Source organism: Ovis canadensis, chromosome 4 (assembly GCF_042477335.2).
Source record: "Ovis canadensis isolate MfBH-ARS-UI-01 breed Bighorn chromosome 4, ARS-UI_OviCan_v2, whole genome shotgun sequence".
Classification (NCBI taxonomy): Eukaryota; Metazoa; Chordata; class Mammalia; order Artiodactyla; family Bovidae; genus Ovis; species Ovis canadensis.
In genome coordinates, this window is record NC_091248.1 from 92,150,162 (window position 1) to 92,170,030 (window position 19,869).

General features: G+C 51.4%; 1 protein-coding gene and 1 long non-coding RNA gene across 10 annotated transcripts; one reads left to right on the top strand and one right to left on the bottom strand.

The window, feature by feature from the left end:
- Positions 1-3,858: 3,858 nt before the first annotated feature.
- On the bottom strand, positions 3,859-11,646 carry LOC138439423 (uncharacterized). The gene is made up of 2 exons (XR_011256726.1): positions 11,556-11,646; positions 3,859-4,009 (listed from the first exon to the last, which is right to left on the bottom strand). It is a non-coding gene; the product is annotated as an uncharacterized lncRNA (long non-coding RNA).
- On the top strand, positions 11,330-19,524 carry POLM (DNA polymerase mu). 9 transcript variants are annotated; one of them, XM_069588200.1, is made up of 11 exons: positions 11,330-11,644; positions 12,956-13,139; positions 13,670-13,768; positions 13,893-14,063; positions 14,814-14,885; positions 16,694-16,814; positions 18,101-18,233; positions 18,377-18,479; positions 18,583-18,819; positions 18,898-19,010; positions 19,212-19,524. In XM_069588200.1, exons 1-11 carry the CDS (start codon positions 11,469-11,471, stop codon positions 19,342-19,344), a joined length of 1,542 nt encoding a protein of 513 aa, XP_069444301.1. In that variant the 5' UTR covers positions 11,330-11,468; the 3' UTR covers positions 19,345-19,524. The 9 variants fall into 9 exon arrangements, with proteins under 9 accessions (XP_069444301.1, XP_069444307.1, XP_069444304.1 ...); XM_069588206.1 differs by having other exon boundaries at positions 11,357-11,644; positions 12,961-13,139; positions 18,898-18,981; XM_069588201.1 differs by having other exon boundaries at positions 11,359-11,644; positions 18,898-18,981.
- The last annotated feature ends 345 nt before the right edge of the window (positions 19,525-19,869 follow it).

Genomic DNA, 19,869 nt, shown 5'->3' on the forward strand with positions numbered 1-19,869 from the left:
CAAGGGCTTAGTTGTTGTGTGGCATGTGGGATCTTCCTGGATCAGGGATCTAATTTGTGTCTCCTGCACTGGCAGGTGGATTCTTTACCACGGAGCCACTAGGGAAGCCCCATCATTTTTTTTTTTTTTACATTTTTAAAGCTAATTTGACCTTGTTTCCTTTATTATTATTATTTCGGCTGAGCTGCATTTAGGATGTTAGTTCCTCAACAAGGGATCAAACTTGCACCACTGGACTGCGAGGAAAGTCCAACCTTGCTACCATTTTCACAAGTGAGCCCCGAGACATAGGCAGTTCACAAAAGAAGAAACATAAGTGGCCAGTAATCATGTGCAAACATGTTGACCTCACACACAAAAATATGCAAATGCAAATTAAAATACACTGAGGACTACTTTTCCAATATCAAATTCCCAAAGATTAAAACCCTCCTGGTGGAGGCAGTACCGGGAAATCAAACGCTGTCATTCAGGATCATCTGTTACAAAGAACAGAAACTCACTATGATGGCTAACTTTGTGTGTCCCCTGATTGGGCTACTGAAAGCGAAAGTCGCTCGGTCGTGCTGATTTTTTGCGAGTGCGTGCACTCATGGACTCCTCTAGGCCAGAATACTGGAGTGGGTAGCCTCTCCTTTCTCCAGGGGATGTTCCTGACCCAGGAATTGAATCAGGGTCTCCTGCATTGCAGGTGGATTCTTTACCAACTGAGCTGTCAGGGAAGACATGTCCAGATCACTGGTTGAGTTTTTATTTCTGGATGTGTCTGTGAGGCTACTTCTGAAAGAGAGTCACTGAACTAAATCAGTCACTGAGAATAGCAGATGGCCCCCTCAGGGTGGGTGGCCCCAGTCTCTGCTTGAACTGTGACATCCATCTCCTGCCCTTGGACATCGGCTCTCCTGGTCCTGGGGCCTTTGGGTTTGCACTGAACTGCACCACTGGCTCTCCTGGGCTTCCAGCTCACAGATAGCAGACTAAAGCCTCCCTAATCATGTGACCCAATCTTTCACTGTAAGTCTCTCTCTGTATATGTCCTTGGAGGAGGGCACGGCAACCCACTCCAGTATTCCTGCCTGGAGAATCCGCATGGACAGTGGAGCCTGGTGTGCTATCGTCCATAATGTTGCAGAATCGATCAAGACTGAAGCGACTTAGCACACACGCTCTGTATATGTATCCTGTGGGTTCTGTTTCTAGGGGGATCCCTGACCAATACACCCCCTAAAACAGCTGAGCCCCAACAGGCCATCATCTCACAGGTGCCTGGTAGGATGGAGGGCCTCTGAGTCCCTCTGCAGCCCAGCGCCCCTCTACACCCCAGAACTTCAGTCTGGACTTCAGCTTGATGCATTTGCCAGAGGGGTCTTGGACCAGGCAATGGGACTCTACCCTGTGCCTTATTCCAATCAGCTACTGGAGGGATTGGCCATGTGCCAGGCACCTCCCAAGGAGCTGTGAGAGGACCCCAGGGCTGGGTAGGCCCTGGGCTCATCTTCTTGGGAAGCTGGATGCTAGCTTTATAAACAAGCATGTGACCCAACATCTGCAACCCTCCCCCATCTGCAGGACAGACTCTCCTGCCCTGAGGTACACTGTGGCCTCAAGGAGCAAGGAGCCTGTGGCTCTGGAGGTGAGGAGACTGGGATGTCCAACCTGTCCACGGGGACTCCCGGAAATGAGGTGCTGCTTTAGCCCCTGAGAAAGCCTCCCCTGCCCTCCTCCCCAGACCAAGACAACATGTTCCTGATTTAGTGGGAGGAAATCCCACCAACACCATGAGCATGTCCTGCCATAGCAGATGTATTGCTGTCTTTCTGCATGTCGTGCCCTTTCCTCAGACATCATACCTTTGGGCCTTTATCCGGCTTCCCACATGGCTACTTTATTTCTGACACATTGACCCATTAGGCTATACAGATGGTGCTAACAGCTCCAGCTAAGCAGCCTTCCTTTGCCCTGTGCCCTGTAACTTTGTAGGACCCTCCCACTCTGACTACAGGCATGGCCCTGTGATGACTTGGGTCAGTCAGGAAGGGACAAACTCAGTCCAAGGAGAGGCTTGAAAAAAATGCTTGTGGCATCCCCTCTCCTCTCCTCCAAACTTCCAGAACTGTGTGAGTACACCTGGGCTGTCCTGCTGAAGGACAAGACCACAGGGGGCCAAGCTGGGATCATGCAAGACAGGCTTCCACAGGCTGCACACAAGAGGGAGGCCAGCAGGAGCAGCCAAGCTGGGCTCAGATGGGCAGAGATGCCCAGACAGCCGGCAGGCAGCGAGCTAATAAATGTGATTGTTTTAGTCTACTGAGTTCGGTGGTTGGTGACTCAGCAATAGCTAACACTTGTCTCGGGTGTTTATTATCGTTCTCCCTACCAGCACCGCCAGTGTCACAAGACCAGGGGATCGGGGGCTGTGACATTTGCTACGACAGCTCTCTGGCATGCAGAGGCCCTGAGTAAATATCTGTTAAATGGCTAAATGTAGGATGAATACCTTAACAGGATCTTGTGAGACAGACTACAGTCCTGGAACTAGTCAGAACTGACTAGGGAAAGAGGGCAGTACTGGCACAGGTGAGGAGCATTGGCAGTGGGTGAGCACCAAATAGGCCTTGATAATTGATGTGATCCTGTCTTCAAGATGAAGACCAGGCCAGAGTCCCTTTCTTTTCATTTTGTTTTGCCTCCATTCTTTGCATCTGGCTTCCATGTCACGGTACAAAGCAGCTGCTGAAGATCCAGCCATCATTGCATCATCCCAGCCAGTAGGAAGGAATAGTAGAGCACAGTTTCTTCCTTTAAGAACTTTTTCTAGAAGCTCACACAAAGCTCCAAGTTCATTCCATTGGCCTTGGCCAGATCTCAGTTATGGGCCACACCCAGCTGCAAGGGAAGCCAAGAAGTTTAGTCTTTTTCTGATGACCATGTGCTAGCTAAATGTCAGGAGTTCTGTTACTAAATAAGAATGAGACAACAGACACTGAGGAATAATGAACAGTCTTTGCTACAGATGATATTATTTTCACTTTTGTGTCTGATAAGGTTATCAAGATCTTAGAAAGGTGTTAAAAAAAAAAAAAGTAGTACTGGTAGAAGGTGTAAAAGCTGAAATCCCAAGAAAGTATAAGACTAAGAAACACATCATAGTATTAGCCATTTTATAATCTTTTTGTGTGTAAGGCAGTCACATTCTTGCATGTTTGTCTGCAGACCTGAGCCAGAAGCCCAGCCAACAAAAACAAGAAGTAGTGACAAGCTCTGTAGGAGGAAGAGGACACTCAGCAGCCATGTCCCCAGCTCCACAGCTCCTGCCATTAGCATGAAGAGCCAGAATGTCCCCAAAGCCCCTATCATGCCCAGAGTTCTTAGTGCTGGAACTCATAGCTGCCCTCTCTACCCTGGCCTTCCTCTTAATAACCAAGCTCCTTGAAGAAGTTGTTCACACTCATTGTTCCACTTCCTCACTTCCAGGTGGCTGTTCCTGCACCTGGCACTCTCACAAAGCCTCAGGTATCACTCTACCCCTGCCCCTCAAGATGCTACACCCCAAAATTAGTCTGTGCCCCTCACAGGGCAGGGCTGCAATGGGCCCCAAGTGCGTGTGCTGGATTGGACACCCAACAGTCCTGCTGACCTCGTGGCCAGGTCTGAAATCCTGCCAGCTGTGGGCCATCAGAAACAGGGGTGAGGCTGGGGAAGTCTCAGGGTAACTCCCCTGCAACCCTTGCAACAGAGCACCTGGCCTCACTGCTGCTGGCTTTGTGTCTATCAAAAACTCTTCTTATTACAAATCTCTTTATCATACAAGTGGTGTGTGCTCATTGTAAAAAAACTAGAAAACACAGGTAGGCAAAATAACAAACTGACTATGATATGTTTTATTGAATTTCGAACCATCTGATCCTTCAGAGAGAACAAGGAAGTTTGTGACATAGATTCATCTGGGAGTTTTGGAAGCACAAAGACCAGGAGTTCTGTGATGGAGCTAAGGCTCCCCGGGTCACATCTGTGAAATGATAGAAAAAAATATGTATTGGTATCTGCCCTGGGTTCCTGGTGCAGAGATCCTAAATCCCTTGGAATTTCCTGAGTGATAAGAACACTAGGAGCGTTTCTTGTTCAAATATTTCATCTCTGAACCCAGTTTGTGACACAGAGCTCATAATCCCTTGGAATTTACTGGCAGAAAGAAAGATCTTTTTGTTCTAATTCAGTGACTCTGAGTGGCTTACTGGATGGCTTCAGGATCAGGGCTGGTCACCAGAGAGACCAAGCCATGATTAGGAGCTTGGCATTTTTGGCCCTGCCCCCTATCATCTGGGTAGAGGAGTAGGCTGGAGATTGAGTTATTGATTGATCATGCTCATGTGATGAAGGCCCCTATATAAAAATCCCTAGATGGGATTCAGAGAGCTTCTGGTTGGTGAACACATTCATATGAGGGGGCTCACCCCAGCTCCATGGAGACAGAATCTCCTGTGTTCAGGACTCTTCTGGACCCCAACATATCTATTTCTTCATCTGGCTGTTCGTTCATAAACTTCAATATCCTTTGTGATAAACTGGTAATTTAGTAGTCTCAAGTCCTGTGAGCTGTTGTAACAAATTACCATACTGGAGGAGGGGATGGTGGGAACTCCAACTAATAGTCGATCAGTCAGAAGCACAGGTTAAGGGAGGAGATAGATGGGCCTCAGGCTGGAAAGCTTCTTTGATGGACAGAAGCTCCATAATAGCAGAAACTGCATAAAAGCAGGGTGATGGAGAAGCCTGAGCTCTGCCCAGATAAGAGATAGAAGACCACATATTGCTCCTTCTCAAAGTTAAGGAGACCTCCCTGAATACACATGTGCAGAAAGACTTCTTGGAGGTCAAAAAGGGAGGGCATGATACCTCATAGTAAGTGATGTCAACCACCCATGAGCCTCTTCACTAGACTCCATCTTGGCTAAGGGATGCGCACGCACACATGAGCAGACCCTGAGATATACCAAATACAGCCACAGAACCAGGCAAAAGAAACTTGGAAGAAATGCCCCCCAAAGTGATTCAGACTGCCATGAGGGTGCGAATGTCTCAGCGGGCACGTGTGTCTATCCACATGTGCTGTACTCTTTTCCCTCCTAATAAACGCTTTACTTGTTTTACTACTTTCCATCTTTGTGGCAGTTCTTTTCTGCAAAGCTGAAGAGCCAGAGCCTTGTCGCTAGGTCTAGTGGCTAGGATTCGGTGTCCTCTCCCCCATGACCTGACCTCAATCTCTGGCTGGGAACCAAAATCCCTACTTCAAGTCACTGCAGGCCAGGCCACTCAAGATCAAAGTGACAACCTGGATCTAAGATTGGCATCTGAATTGTGTGTGTGTGTGTGTGGGGGGGAGGGGTTCTGCACTAACCTTGGTCAGTGTCAGAACTGAGTTAAACTTAGGACACCCAACTGGTGCTGGAGAATTGCTGGGTGTGGAAAATCCACGGCAAGCGTCAGAAGTGTCATGTGAGAGTAAAGGAGAACACAGGAATGTTTTTGCAAGACAGCATCCCAGTGCTATTTTTCACTAGCTCTGCAAACTCTGGCAAGTCACTTGACCTCTCTGTGTCTCTCTCTTCTCCCCAGCAAGATGGGGACATGGATGTCGTCTGCGGACAAGAATGTCCTGGGCCTGAATGAACTGACACGTGTAAAGGGCTTAGAACTGCTCCTGGCAGAGCACTGATCTCATCCTGTATAAGCGCATGTGCTTAAAAAACATTTTATTATTGAAATTTCAAACACATGCAGAAGTGGAGAGATGATGTGCCGAACTTCCCGCCTACCTCCAGCATCAAAATTCTCAACTCCAGGCCCATCTTGTTTCATCTGAGTCCTCCTCTTTCCCCTACCTTAATTTTGAAGCATATCCCAGACATCATGTGATTTCACCAGGAAATATTTTACTGTGTACTTATGAAAGAAAGAACTCTTCCTGCCTGCCTCTTGTTCTCTCTCTCTCTCCTGCTCTAACATAACCAATGCTACACATGATTACTCTCAACCACATTTCTTTTAATATACAATGTTAATATCAAGCAGGGTATATATTTTCTGATTGCAGCATACTTTTTAAAAGTATTTTTTTGATATGGATCATTTATAAAGTCTGTATTGAATTTGTTACAATATTGCTTGTTTTATGTTCTGGTTTTTTTTTTGTTTGTTTTGGCTGCGAGGCACATGAAATCTTAGCTCCCCAATGAGGGATCAAACCCGCGCCCCCTGCACTGAAAAGGGAAGTCTTAACAACTAGACCTCCAGGGAAGTCCCCTATGTTTCAGCTTTTACACTTTACTTAGAATTGGGATCCAAATGAGGCCCATGTGCTGTGATTGACCAATGTTTCTTAAATCTATCAGTTCGCGTTCAGTCTGAACATCAGCCCTGGGAAGAAGGGCACCTTATTACTCCCGCTTATAGATAAGCAGACTGGGGCTTAGGTTGATAAAGTGACTTAAATAACTGGTGACAGAAGCCACGCACCACCCTGAAGAGGATGGATGATGAAGGGCATCTGGAGGAGAGGACGGCAGGACCAACCTGCCACCAGAACTGGGTCAACCCTAGGCACCCAGTCACTCCTCAGTCCTCATCTCAGGTGACCCTTCAGGCATCTGATAGACTCGCTCATACCTTCTGCTGTGAAAGCCTTTCCATTTGGACACCACCTTACCCAGTTCCCCCTGCCCCACCCCCTGTTCTGGGGGACAGTCTCTAATCTCTAATTTGGGGGAATCTGGGGTTCAGTGCTTGCACGTCTTCTATATCTGGTGACCTCCTGGCCCCCAGCAATCCCTAATTTGTAGCTATAGACCTCGCCCCTCCCGGGGTGCTGGCTGCAGCTGTCAAACTGGAATCCTCACCTCTGTTTCTACTGAATTTTAGAGGACCTGGTCTGCAGCCCCACTCCAGAGCTCCCCACAGGCTGTCCCATCTCAGGACATGGAGCAAGTTTCTCCTCTTTTGTCTTTGACTGTTAGATCTGACCCGCTGACCAGGTTGGTCTGTTCTACTCACACGCTTCAGCCTGGTCCAATCACCCTACCTCCACCCCACCTGGATCAGAGGGGTCTCCTGGCTTCCTGCCTTGCCCCTCAGTTTGCTCTCCAGACAGCAGCGGGGGCAGGGTGTCTTGTGAAAGCTGAGTGGGATCACATTCCCCTATGCTCCAAGTGCTACGCAGAAGTCAGTCCTGTCAGTTGCTGATGGGCCTCCCTTCCTGTCCCACCCCTGATCACTCTGCCTGGCCACTCAGCTCTTTGCTCTTATTCCTAAGTGCCCAGCAAACATCCCTCTTCTTGTAATTCTTCCAGACCCCTTAGCCTTTCCCCTCCCATGGCTAATCATGTTGAGTCAGAGTTGGTTGGACCAATGAACTCAAAGTGCACGTGTGCTAAGTTTCTTCAGCTGGGTCCAACTCTGCAACCCTATGGACCATAGCCCGCCAGGCTCCCCAGTCCATGGGATTCTCCAGGCAAGAATACTGGAGTGGGTTGCCATGCCTTCCTCCAGAAGATCTTCCCGATCCAGGGATCAAACCTGCATCTCTTACTTCTCCCGGACTGGCAGGTGGGTTCTTTACTACTAGCACCATCTGTAAAGCCCCTAATGAACGCAAAGAGCCTCCATTTTAAGGATGTCTCTTCTCCATCATTCTCAGGCCAATTCTCCATAGGGGGAGGGAGTCAGGGATTCTTCTCCACCCCTTGGTCTGGTCTTCCAACTCCAGATCCTGCCCACAGCCAAAAAATTTTTTAAATATAAAAAATTTAAAAACCTTAAAAAATGTAAGCAAAGGGGAAGGGACAGAGGGAAGACAACCACTGGAGATGGGCCAGAGGTTGGAGGGATGCAGCCCTAAGCCGAGGAATACTGGGAACCACAAGAAGATACAAGAGCTGGGAAGGATAGTCATCTAGAGCAGGGGTCCCCAATTTCCAGAACCTAATGCCTGATGATCTGAAGTGGAGCTGATGTAATAATAATAATAATAATAGAAACAAAGTGCACAATAAATGTAATATGCTTGAATCATCCAGAAACCATTCCCCCGCCCCCGCCACCGCGGGCTGGTCTGTGGAAACACTGTCTTCCACGAAACTGGTTCCTGGTGCCAAAAGGCTGGGGACCACTGCCCTAGAGCTTTCAGAGGGAACATGGCTTAGAATTCTGGTCTTCAGAACTGCTAGAGAATGCATTTCTGTTGTCTTAAGCTACCCAGTTTGTGCTTATTTGTTATAGCAGCCACAGGACCAAATACACTGGGAGCTGTGGGCTGAATTGTGTTCCCTCCAATTCATCTACTGAAGCCCTAACCCTCAAAGTGACTGCATTTGGAGAAAGGGCTTTTAAGAGTAACAAAGTTAAATGAGGTCATGGGGTGCGGTCCTAATTTGATATGACTGGTGACCTTAAGGGAGAGGAAGAGATCTCTCTCTCTCTTCACGAGCACACAAAGAGATTGCATGGGCACACACAGAGATGGTGGCTGCCTACAAACCAGGAGGGGAGGCCTCAGAATGAAACCTGCCTTGCCACACCTTGATCCTAGATTGCTGGCCTCTAGAACAATGAGAAATGTTTTTTTCATTTAAGCTGCCCTGTCGGTGGTATTTTGTTCTGTCAGCCTGAGTGGACCAGGTAGCCCAAACCCACAGAGATGCGGTGAGTAGCTCAGGAAAGTACAGGGCCAGCACTTGAGGCCAGAGCTTTGGGCCAGTGGCCCGCAGGAGCTCCGGTCCAGCAGCAGCATCAGCAGTCTGACCGCACGCCCTCTGGAATGCTGATGGCAACTAGCCGGCAGGGGACGGGAACCGGCAGGGGGCGGGTTGGGCCTCAGAGTCAGGGCAGAGTCCTGGCCCCAACAGGCCAAGGATAGGCGCCAACAGCACTAAAGTGAACATCAAAGAAGATGCTCCATGGGGAGGTTTTGCGAAGGTCACGAGGCCTAAAAAATCACCCCCAGGGGCCTTTTCTGAATTGGAAGTGGAAACAGGAAATAGCTAAATGAGATTCATCTTGGAAAAATGCAAGCTCATACATCTGGGTAAAACTAATCCAAAACACAGCATGAGATACCACAGTGCAGAGCTGGGGGCGGACTGCAACCCTCAGGGCAGCTGAGAGGGCCTGTGCAGCCTCTGACTTTTCTGGGGGCTGGTCTCAGTGTGGGCAGCAGGAAGCTGAGGACTTAGACATCTGGGAACTCCAAGCCAGGTTTACTGGAAAGAGAGGGCTGAGGTCTCCACTTCTCAGCTGGTTGGACAGTGACCTAGTGGTCCAGGAAGGGGAGAAAAGGAAAAGGGCAACCATCAAGGCCATGGCCTTGTGCATTGGTGCCCAGGCCTCCACTGGGTGGTTACCAAGGATCACCCCTCACAAAGCCTCCCTGGGCCCACGGAAAGCCCTGTATTCCTCATTTTTGCAAGCCGCCCAGTGCTTTAAGTATTCAGGTATGATGGGTTGTTAAAAGTTGCCTCTGCCTCCCCAGGAGAGAACTCAGGTACCCAAAATGGAGTCAGAGGCCATTAAAAGGAACAGGAGTGGTTTCAGGGAATAGACTACTGCTCCCTGAGGAAAGGCAGCACCCGCAGATGGGGAAGTAACTCCCTTACAAAGAAGCTGGGAGCTCCCCCTTCCCACATGGCAGGAGGAGAAATGAGGATGGGAAATGAGAGGGTCTGCATCCCAGGCCTCCCAGCTTCACAGTGTGTGTGCTGGGCCCAGGAGAGCAGACTGGGAGCTGGTGGGGAGGCCCAGAGGGGACCTGGTCTCAGGCACCTGCCTCCCTCAGCCCTGTGCCCACTGACTAGTGAAGGGTTGTGGGGTGTGGGGAGTGGGGGACGGAGATGAACGACATCACATGGTATAACAAAGAGATTCCAAAATGTAGTGCCTGAAAATAGGAGAGACACAACACTCAATGTTGTTAAGATGTCTGCTTTCTCAACCTGATCTAGAGATTCAATGCAATACCAATCTTGGAAAAGGAATTGTGGGGTGAGATTTCTGTTTTCATTTTGTTGGGTATGGTTGCTAAATTGGCTTCCAAAGAGTCCCTCCTACAAATTGCCAATTCCCTCATGTGTGATCAATTTGTAAACATTGGTTAATGTGACAGGTAAAAATATTCATTTAAATTTGCCCTTGTGTGGTGATTGGACCTGTCAGGCAATCTGGTATGTGTTTTTTTTTTGTTTTTAAAAGGGAAAAAAAAAATCGTTTGGCTGTGGGACATAGGCGAATCTTAGTTCTCCCACCAAGGATATAACCCACACATCCTTCAGTGGAAAGGCGGAATCTTAACCACTGGACCACCAGGGAAGTCCCTGGTATGTTTTTGAGAAGACTTTCTTCTGTAAATTGACTACTGGTGTTCTTGCTCATTGTATTTTCCTTATTTATCTGTGAACAATTTCTTAATTACAGGAATTAAATTCAAAATGTGTCACAGTATTTCCCCCGTTTGCCTTTTAATTTTTAAATAATTTAAAATATGTATGTCAAGCTTATCATTTTTTCCTTTAGTGTCTCCAGGTTTATTGTGATACTTAGGGCTGAAAAAACATTCATCGACTTCCCAGCACATTTTTTGTGTTGTTTCTTTCTTAGATTTGAATGTTTGATCCATCTGGATTTTATTTTGGTGTTAAGCGTGAGGGAGGGAGCCAACTTCTATTTTTCCAAATGGCCGGCCAGTCGTCCTAACACCGTTCGATTGAAAAAGACTGAAAAGCCTTTCCCGGGGTTTGAAGAGACCACTCCACCAGCACGCTTCAAGCTAGCGCGTTTGTCGGGGCCCGGGGTCCAAGGACCCCTCGTCGCCAGGTTTCCGCGGCCCATCTGTCCCGCCAGATCCAATCGGAGGAGGCGAAGGGAAAGAGGTGAAGTGGATATTCCACTCCTGAGAACGATTCCACTCCCACCAGCCACCGACCGACCACTAATCCCCCCTTTCCCCACCCTTGCGTTCAGGACAACCCCAGATACCACTACCGCGACTTCGCCTCCACCCTCCGAGGACAAAGCCCCTGACCCGCGTCGAGGAAGTCTTTCTTACCTCCCACCTCCTCCCTCTCAGCTCCCACCCCTAACCCTAGTCTCTCCTCCCGGGTGGTCCCACGAAGGGGAGGGGACTTTCTACGAGGGTAATTTAAATAAAAGGTGTGCGCTCCGGTTCTATTTGCATAGAGGCGGGGCCTCTAAAGCCGACCTCCACCTCGCTCCGAAAGACCCAGGGGGAGAGAACCACCCGGAGACTTAATTTGCAGGGGGCGGGGCCTCCCTCTTTGAGTAGAGCCGGGAGCCACTTCCCCTTCCAGTCGGCTTCCGCCCGCTGTCGCCTCCGGCTTCTGTCAGCCTTCCGCCCGCTTTTTTCTGGCTTCTGTCCAGGCTTCCGCTGCTTTCGCTGGCCGCCGCGGGTGGCCGGAGCCCTAATGCTACCGAAACGACGGCGAGCGCGGGTCGCGTCCCCCAGCTCCGCCCCCTCTTCCGCGGCGCGCTTCCCGGGGGTCACTATCTACCTGGCCGAGCCACACATGGGCCGCAGTCGCCAGGCTTTTCTCACACGCCTGGCTGTCTCCAAGGGTTTCCGCGTCCTGAGTGCCTACAGGTGCGCGGTCGTGGCGAAGCTGCCGCTAGGCGGGGTCACCCGCCCGGGGCCGCCTTTCCAGGGCTTTCTTTCCGAGGGGCGCGGGGCGGGGGCTGGCCAAAGGCCTCGCCTCACCTAGGAATGTGGCACGCCCATATCTGTATCACTGCGCTGTCGCGCCGGGCCGGCCGGGGGGCGCTGCTGCGTGGCGTGAGGGCCTGAGCACAAAATGACCCGGCTAGGAATTTTGCAGCTGACCAGCCACTATACACGGTGTTACCTTACAGCTGAGGATATTGAGATCTGAAAAGACTCCCTCGCAGCTGACCCTGGGGCGGAGGGGCACCTGAGGTTTTTGTATTCCAAGTTAACCCTGGCACTTCGTGGTCAGTCATATGGGTTTTGTTAATTTTCTTTTTTTGTAAAAGAGTGTTAGCAGTTATGGCCAGGAGTGTTTCTGTAGGACAAGGAGAGAACATGCCGGAGGCTTTGTAAAATCATGCGGGTGTATGTTGGGTTAGTAACGTTTCATTAGGTGAATTCATCTTGCCCTGTTAGCTAAACAGATCTCTTTCCTCAGAGCTGAGAAAGGGATTTAAGTGAGACTTCCAAGAGTAGAATTAAACCAAGCAAAAGGGTCACAGAAGCAATGCTAAGAGTAAGTCAGGAGGGTTTCCATCGTTTTTGAAGTTGAGAGAGCAAAGTGAACCTAGGGACCAGTCCCCCTGAAGCTTAGTTAGCTATACCCAGGGTTGTTGCAGACCCACTCAGGATGATGACAGCAGCCTCGAGTGTGCTGGGCACTATCTAAGCCCTTTTGCTTATTATTAGCTCGTTTAATCTTTACAGCAAGCCTACAAAGTAGATGTATTAATATCTCTGCTTTGCAGAGTTGGAAGTCAAAAGTACAGACATAAATGATGTGCCCAAGGGCACAGAGCATGTGTGGGGCAGAGCTGAAGTTCAAAGCCAAGTAGTCTGTCTCTAGCACTTGGAAGTAGGACCCACCCACCCCCACCCACCCTGCTTCCTGGACCCCAGGCCCCTGGCCTCTCCTTTCTCTGGGTTTCGGGGAGAAGAAGACAGACAAATTAACACCAAAAAAGGGTTGAGCTTGTGATCCTAGCTAGACCAGAGAGCCACAGCTCAGCAGATGCTGGAGTGATGGAGATGTTTGGCTGCCAGGAGGAGGGGCTGAAAATCTGGAATGAACAGATGCTCACCAGGCAGAGGGGATAGTATTGGCGAAGGCTTGGAGATGTAGAATGGAGCAGGAAAAATGGCAGGCCTGGGACAGGGCTCCAGACCTCACAATCTCTTCCCTCCACCCAGCCCAGAGGTGACACACGTGGTGATGGAGGGGACCTCAGCAGAGGAGGCTGTCTGCTGGCAGGAGCGCAAGACATCGGCTCTTCCTCCAGATTGTACCCGCCCAGTGCTTTTAGACATAAGTTGGTTCACAGAGAGCATGGCCGCTGGGCAGCCTGTCCCTGTGGAGTGCCGGCACCGCCTGGAGGTGAGCCGGGTGGAGGCTTAGGGTAGAGCCACTGAGGAAGCCCCAGGGCTGGCCAGACCTCAGCTGGGACAGGTGACAAGGCAGCAGTGGCTCAGTGTCCTTCCTGTGAGTTGGGCAGTGAGGGCCCCATCCAGACCACCATGGGGAAGGTCCCAGTGCTTCCTGGGTGAGCACAGTGGAGTGGTTCAGGTGTGGGCTCAGAACAGGGCTGCCTGCATTCAAATCCTGGCTCTGCCCATGAGCCACAAGGTCTCAGAGTCCCCATCTGTGACGTGAGGGTGATAGGCACGTCAGGCCCACTTGATTGAGAGGAAGTGACAGAACACGTGCCCCATGAGAGGTAGCATTGCACCGCTACCGCTGCTTTGGCCTCTGCCCTGTGCCTCGAGCAGTTCTGCCCTCTCTGAGTCTGCTCCTGTCCTGAGAGCCCTAGGTGACCCCCCTACCAGGAGAGGTGGGGCTCTGGAGGGCTGCCTGGTCCTTTGCCAACCCTGCAGCATCAAAGCAGCCTGTGCATTGCCCATCCCTAGGTGGCTGTGCCCAAAAAGAAGATGCCAAGCCCAGCATGGATGCTGCCCTATGCCTGCCAGCGTCCCACACCCCTCGTGCACCATAATGCCAGCCTCTCGGTGAGCTGTGGCTCCTGTGTCTCCCTGGGATGGAGCCAGGCCCTCCCGTGTCCCAGCCTTGGAGGGAGGGTTAGGGTAAGGCATTCCGCCATCCCTGCCTCTCACCAAGGACCCTTCCCTGCAGGAGGCTCTGGAGACGCTGGCAGAGGCCGCTGGCTTCGATGGCAGTGAAGGCCGCCAGATCTCCTTCTACAGAGCGGCCTCAGTGCTCAAGGCTCTCCCCAGCCCGGTCACAGCCCTGAGCCAGCTGCAGGGCCTGCCCCACTTCGGAGAACACTCCTGCAGGGTTGTCCAGGTTTGTGCTCACTGCATGTAGAAGGGCAGAGCTGTGAATGTGAATGGGGGGTGGCAAGGAGGCCTGGGAGCCTGGTGAGGGCAGGTGACTGGGTGGCTCAGAGCCCAGCTGTGGCCACTGATGGTGCCCAGGCAGCAGCAAACCACCCTATTCACCCACATTCCTCATGTGTAAATTGGGTCTGCACCACCTGCCTGAGGCTGACTGAAAGGTCTCAGCCAAGGGAGCTGCCAGGAGTCTGGCAGGCTGGTAGCTGGCATAGTGGGCATTGGCCCAGACTGTGAGGGATGGTGGGAAAGGATCCCTCAGCATGAGCACTTCTTTTTAAAATGTGAAGTTGTCCTTTTGTATGTTACCACTGAGAAAATTTATCATGACAGAAAAGATACTTTTGAATTCACTTATGTGTGTTTTTTTAAGAAAATTTATTTTATTTTTTGTCTGCATGGCATGTGATATCTTAGTTCCCTGACTGAGCCTGCATCCCCTGCTTTTAAAAGAAGTCTTACTGAATTCCATCTATGTTTTAAAAAAGCAGTTGTTGACATACCCCGAGGCTTGTTGTTTATCTGAGAGGTGGCCCCTGTTCCTCGCCCAAGGGGCTTGGAGGATCCCTGTGTACGTTTTTCATTACAAGTTCCCTGGGATCCTGGCCCCACAAAGACCCCAATTCTGGGTGTTGGGGGCTCTGTCGAAGCCTTGGGCCCCCCAGCCCTCTTCTTTCCAGTGAGGCTATGTCTCCTCCCACAGGAGCTGCTAGAACACGGAGTGTGTGATGAGGTGGAGAGAATCCGGCTCTCGGAGAGGTACCAGACCATGAAGGTATGCAGGGCAGCCCTGAGCAGGGGCCCACAGCTCCACGGTGTTCCCCCAGAGCCACAGCAAGGTTATCATCATGTCAGGCAGCAAGAGGGGGTGGCAGGGCCCACCCTGGGCTCAGAGAGGGTCTTACTGAGGACACCCGTTATGCATGAGGCAGCCGAACAGATGGGCAAGAAAGTTGTTTGGAGCACAGGGAATTTTCTAGATCACTTAGCAGCATCTGTTCTTATTTGACTATTGATGGCATATTCTCCAGGGTATTACATGCCCCGGCATCTTAAACAGAACACCCTGAACAAAACAGATCCTTTCTCTGGGGGCCACAGGGACGATTACGTCTGAGGGGCTGCTCATCCTTGTTCTGTCTCTCTCTCTTGGGATCTCACATGCTCATTTGTTGGTATCGCCCTGCCTGTGTTCATGGCGCACCTTTTCACTGCTCCCACCCACTTCTGGTCTTGTGGATGCTCTCTCATGCTTCTCAGACACCCCAGTTTTGTGACTGGAGGTTGTCAGACCAGCGACTGGTCATGGAATTGGGGCTTCCCTGGCAGGGTGTGTCAGATGCCATGGAAGGTCACCCAGGATGTGAGCATCAATGAGGTGGGGAGCTTCAGAGAGGTAGAGGAGACATGGATGAAGCACGGAGGGGCTCAGGGGTGTGAGGGCAACACAGGAGTTGATGGGTAGAGAGGTGCCGAGAGGAGGCAGAGCCATCTGTCTCTTCCTGAGTGCCCCTGAGTCCCAGAAGGCATCCAGGCCAGGAGAGAAGTACATGAACAATGAGAGGTTTATTGTTAAAAACATATTAGGTTATTCTCAGCATCTTTCCTCTCAGGAGTCTGTTGGTGAAAGTGATCCAGTTCGTGCTGTTGGTTCAGGGGATCAACACAGCCCAGTCTGCAGGAAGTAGGACTCAGGGACATGAGTGCCACCCTGCTGTTCTTCCTCCTGTGCACACCAGCGGCCTCCCCACGAAGGTGCCCCTGGTGTGTACTGTAGCCTGTACCACTGCAAGGTGGCCCTTTTGTTTCAGCTCCAAAAGTTCCTGAGGAGGGACTCTTAAGTGGCTGGCCTAGGGCAGGTGCCCACCCCTGACGAACGAGATTTCATCAGGGAAGAAACAGTGAGTTTCTAGGGCCCATCCTGTGTGTGGAAGACCCATGCAAGGGCAGGCGGCTGCCCTATGAGAGGTTGGCTCCAGCAACATAGTTTCCACTCGCCTAGACACCTCTGCTGACCCATGGCCAGGCAGTGGTACTTGCTGTGTTTGTACCTGGAACAGAGCCATAACCAGCCCCCAGCTATTCCTTCCAGATCCTGCTAAAACAAACCCTTAGCTGTTAACTGCCTGTTTTTGCTGTTTTAAGAGGCAGAGCCACAGTAATAAATCCCAGCTACTGTTGGGTGGGAGCAGTATGGTTTTCCCAGTGAGTGGAAAGACTGTTAGGATGACTCCTTTGGTGATGTTGGAATCATGGGCTAGAACTGTACAAGTTCTGAGGAGAGATCCTTTTCAAGGAAGGGCCTGATCCTTCCCTGCCGTCCCCTGTGATGTTTGTGTCAGAGCAAGGCTCGGGGTTTGAGTCCTGCCTGTGCACCCACTGTGTGGCCTGAGCAGATTATTTAAACATGAAAAATGTGAGTAGGGATGCCACCTGCCAGACTACATGATGACTTAATGAGGTCATTTGTGCAGTGCCACAGGGGTGCTGTCCTAGGACATGCCTGGCATACATCAGTGTCTCCATCCTCATCTTGCTGTAAGAGCTTTGCTCCTGACCACACTGTGCTCATCCTTTAAACAGCTCTTCACTCAGATCTTTGGGGTCGGGGTAAGGACTGCTGACCAGTGGTACCGAAAAGGGCTCCGGACTCTGGATGACCTCCAAGAGGAGTCCCACAGACTAACCCAGCAGCAGAAAGCAGGTGAGCTTTCTGAGAGAGGGCAGAGCTCTGGGCTTCCCCAAAGCACCAGGGCTTGAAAGCCTCCCACACCACAGAACCCTTACTTCTGACGCATGGTGTGTCCTCATGGCTGCCTGTGTGGCAGGGAGCAAGGTGAGTGTCAAAACAGGCATCTGTAGTTGGTGGCTTCCTGAACCAGTGGAGTCAGGACCCATTGCAAGCCATTTTCAGTGAATGATAATGGTCACAGTAGCTGCCTCCTGGCTAGACTTGGACCTGAACCAGGCATGGACCCTTTCATGGAAGGGCGAGCAGGTCAGAGAAGCCCAGGCCCTGGACTCATTTAAAGTGTGGTGCTTGGTGCCCTGGCCTGCTGGCTGATGCTCAGTGGGGAGAGGTTCCGAGGAGCCTGCTCGTGGGAGGTGGCACTGTGCAATGGAAAGAACGTGAACTTGAGAGCTGACTAGGCCTGGATTTGAGTTCCATCTCTGCCACTTACTAGGTAGGAGACCGTGGCCCTGAGTTTTGACTTCTCTGAGCCTCAGTTACGTTCTCTCTAAAGCATGGGATTCTGTGAGCTCTTTGGCGTGGGACCAGCATGTGGCAGGTGTTGAGTGGATTCTCCATCTCTCCACATGGCCTGGGTTGGGGGTCCTTCTGAAGGAGCCCCACAGCCCAGCACTCGTTGCCTCTTTGAACATCTTCCCAGGGGCTGGGGGAGGGGAGGCCACCTGGGGGTCCTGCGAGAGCTGTCTGGTTGGTGAGCAGAAATTGAGACCAGAGAGCTGTGTGTCCAGTAGAGCGTTATGCAGTGACTTCTGTAGTGACATCTGTTGGTTCCACTTGTTCACCTCTCCCCAAGGAATGGCCAGCAGTGCTTACTGAGCTCGCACTGTGCCAACGGCCCTAACTCCCACACTTAGTCCCCTCCTAACAGTGTGTGGAAGGTACAGTGATTTCTCTGACAGGTGAGGAGATGGATTTGGGTTCAAGTGAGGTGTTCTTAAGTGGCAGAGTCATCCTCTTCATCTCTACTACCTCCTAGTCCCATTTTATGGACAGGAAAACAGGTATTGAAAAAGATAGTCTGTATCTTGACTGTGTCAATGTCAGAATTCTGGTGTGATGTACAGTAGTTCTGCAAGATGTTGCTGAGGGCACAGAGGACCTCTTTTATTCCCTTCAGCTATATGTGGATCTACAGTTGTTTCAAAATAAAAGTTTAATATTTGAGAGAGAGGAGGGGGGGTGGTAGATAGCTAGAGAGAGCTGGGTTGGGCCAGTGAGGAGAGCTGTATTGTCCACAGGACTCCAGCACCACCAGGACCTGAGTGCCCTGATCCTGCGGTCAGAGGTTGAGACCCTGCAGCAAGTGGTGGAGGCAGCCGTGACGCAGGCCCTTCCTGGGGCCACTGTTACGCTGGCCGGAGGCTTCCGGAGGTAAGGGGACTCAACACGCCGTCCGGCTCAGCTCCAGGCCCTCCTCAGGGAAGGCGTCTGAGGTGGGGCCACTGAGGTGGGCCATCCCTCACTGAGGGGTTTTGGGAGAACATGGAGTCTGTGAGTCAGACTGGCCCCCTCAGGGGGAAGTTGCAGGGCCACGACGTGGACTTCCTCATCACCCACCCCCAGGAGGGCCAGGAGGCAGGGCTGCTGCCCAGAGTGATGTGCTACCTGAAGGAGCAGGTGAGGGGCTTCCCACTTCCCCTGCTGAGAGTCCTGCTGGGATTCTAGCTCCTGGTTTCTCAGTCCCACATGGCAGTGCCCGGCCATGTCTGTTCTCCTCCAGGGCCTTGTCCTGTACCACCAGCACCAGCACAGCCAACAGGGAGACCTGACCCAGCAGAGCCACACCATGGATGCCTTTGAGAGGAGTTTCTGCATTTTCCGCCTGCCGCAACCCCCAGGGGCTGCTGTAGGTGGCGCTCAGAAGCCCTGCTTCACCTGGAAGGCTGTGCGGGTGGACCTGGTGGTTGCCCCTATCAGCCAGTTCCCCTTTGCCCTGCTTGGCTGGACTGGCTCCAAGGTAGGGAGTGTGCTGCAGGGGCTGGCCCTCGGATCTGGGGCTGGTGGCTCTGCTGAGACGTGGTCACTTTTTCCCCAGCATTTTGAGCGGGAGCTACGCCGCTTCAGCAGGAAAGAGAAGGGCCTCTGTCTGAACAGCCATGGTCTGTTTGATCCGGAGCAGGTGTGTTGCTGTGATGGGAGGCCTGAGGGGTAAGAAATGGCTTTCTTTTTGGCCCACAGTCTGAATCAGCCCCAGTCCCTCAAGCCTGGAACCCACAGGACCCTCAAGAGGCATCTACCATAGGGCTGGGCTCTGCCAGCATTTCTAGCCTCCTCCCCATACCTTTCTTGGGGAGTCTGGTGCAGTGGAGGGAACAGCCCCCAGCCCCTAATGCCTGCATTCTGTTGCAGAAGACGGTTTTCCATGTGGCCTCAGAGGAAGACATCTTCAGACTCCTGGACCTTGAGTACCTTCCCCCAGAGCAGAGAAATGCCTGATCCTATCAACCCCGCCTCTACTCTGGAAATGGAGGGGGTCATTTGAGCCAGACTCTATTGGTGTTTTTGGCCCCTGACTATTTCCAGGCAGAAGATGTGCTGCTGCCCCAAGTCCTTACCCCTTCCATGTGAGAGCCCTATCTGTGAACCACCACTCCCCCACCTATACCCAGTTCAAGATGTAATGAAATTAGCATGTGGAATAAACGAAGCTGTATTTTCTGAATGTGCTGCTGGTGTGGGTGACTGAGGAGCACAGGGCCTGGTTCTGCCCAGAGGTCAGCTTCAGGGTGTCACTGAGGGTGGGGGATATTCATCTAGCAAATAGACTTCCAGTTATTTCTCCAACAAAAATGGGTTTATTCCCGATCAGCAGAGAATCAGTCTGTAACCATGGCAAGCCGTGTGCAAGTCCCCAGCAAAAATGGAGAGGAAAACTTTCATAGAGGGGAAAAAGGAATTTGGGAGGCCTATAGCAAACATGAGTCCATGGCTTTTCGTTGGCTGAGTCCTTGTCAGGAAAGAAGTGGAGGTCTTTCTTTCTGTTGGGCTCTTGCTGTCATTATAGGGC

Bases quoted from the DNA above. Each gene is read 5' to 3' on its own strand.
- POLM (XM_069588207.1), top strand. From the start codon at position 11,469: ATGCTACCGAAACGACGGCGAGCGCGGGTCGCGTCCCCCAGCTCCGCC. The intron at 18,234-18,376 runs GTAAGGGGACTC...TGGCCCCCTCAG, and splicing joins CTGGCCGGAGGCTTCCGGAG to GGGGAAGTTGCAGGGCCACG. The intron at 19,011-19,211 runs GTAAGAAATGGC...ATTCTGTTGCAG, and splicing joins TGTGATGGGAGGCCTGAGGG to AAGACGGTTTTCCATGTGGC.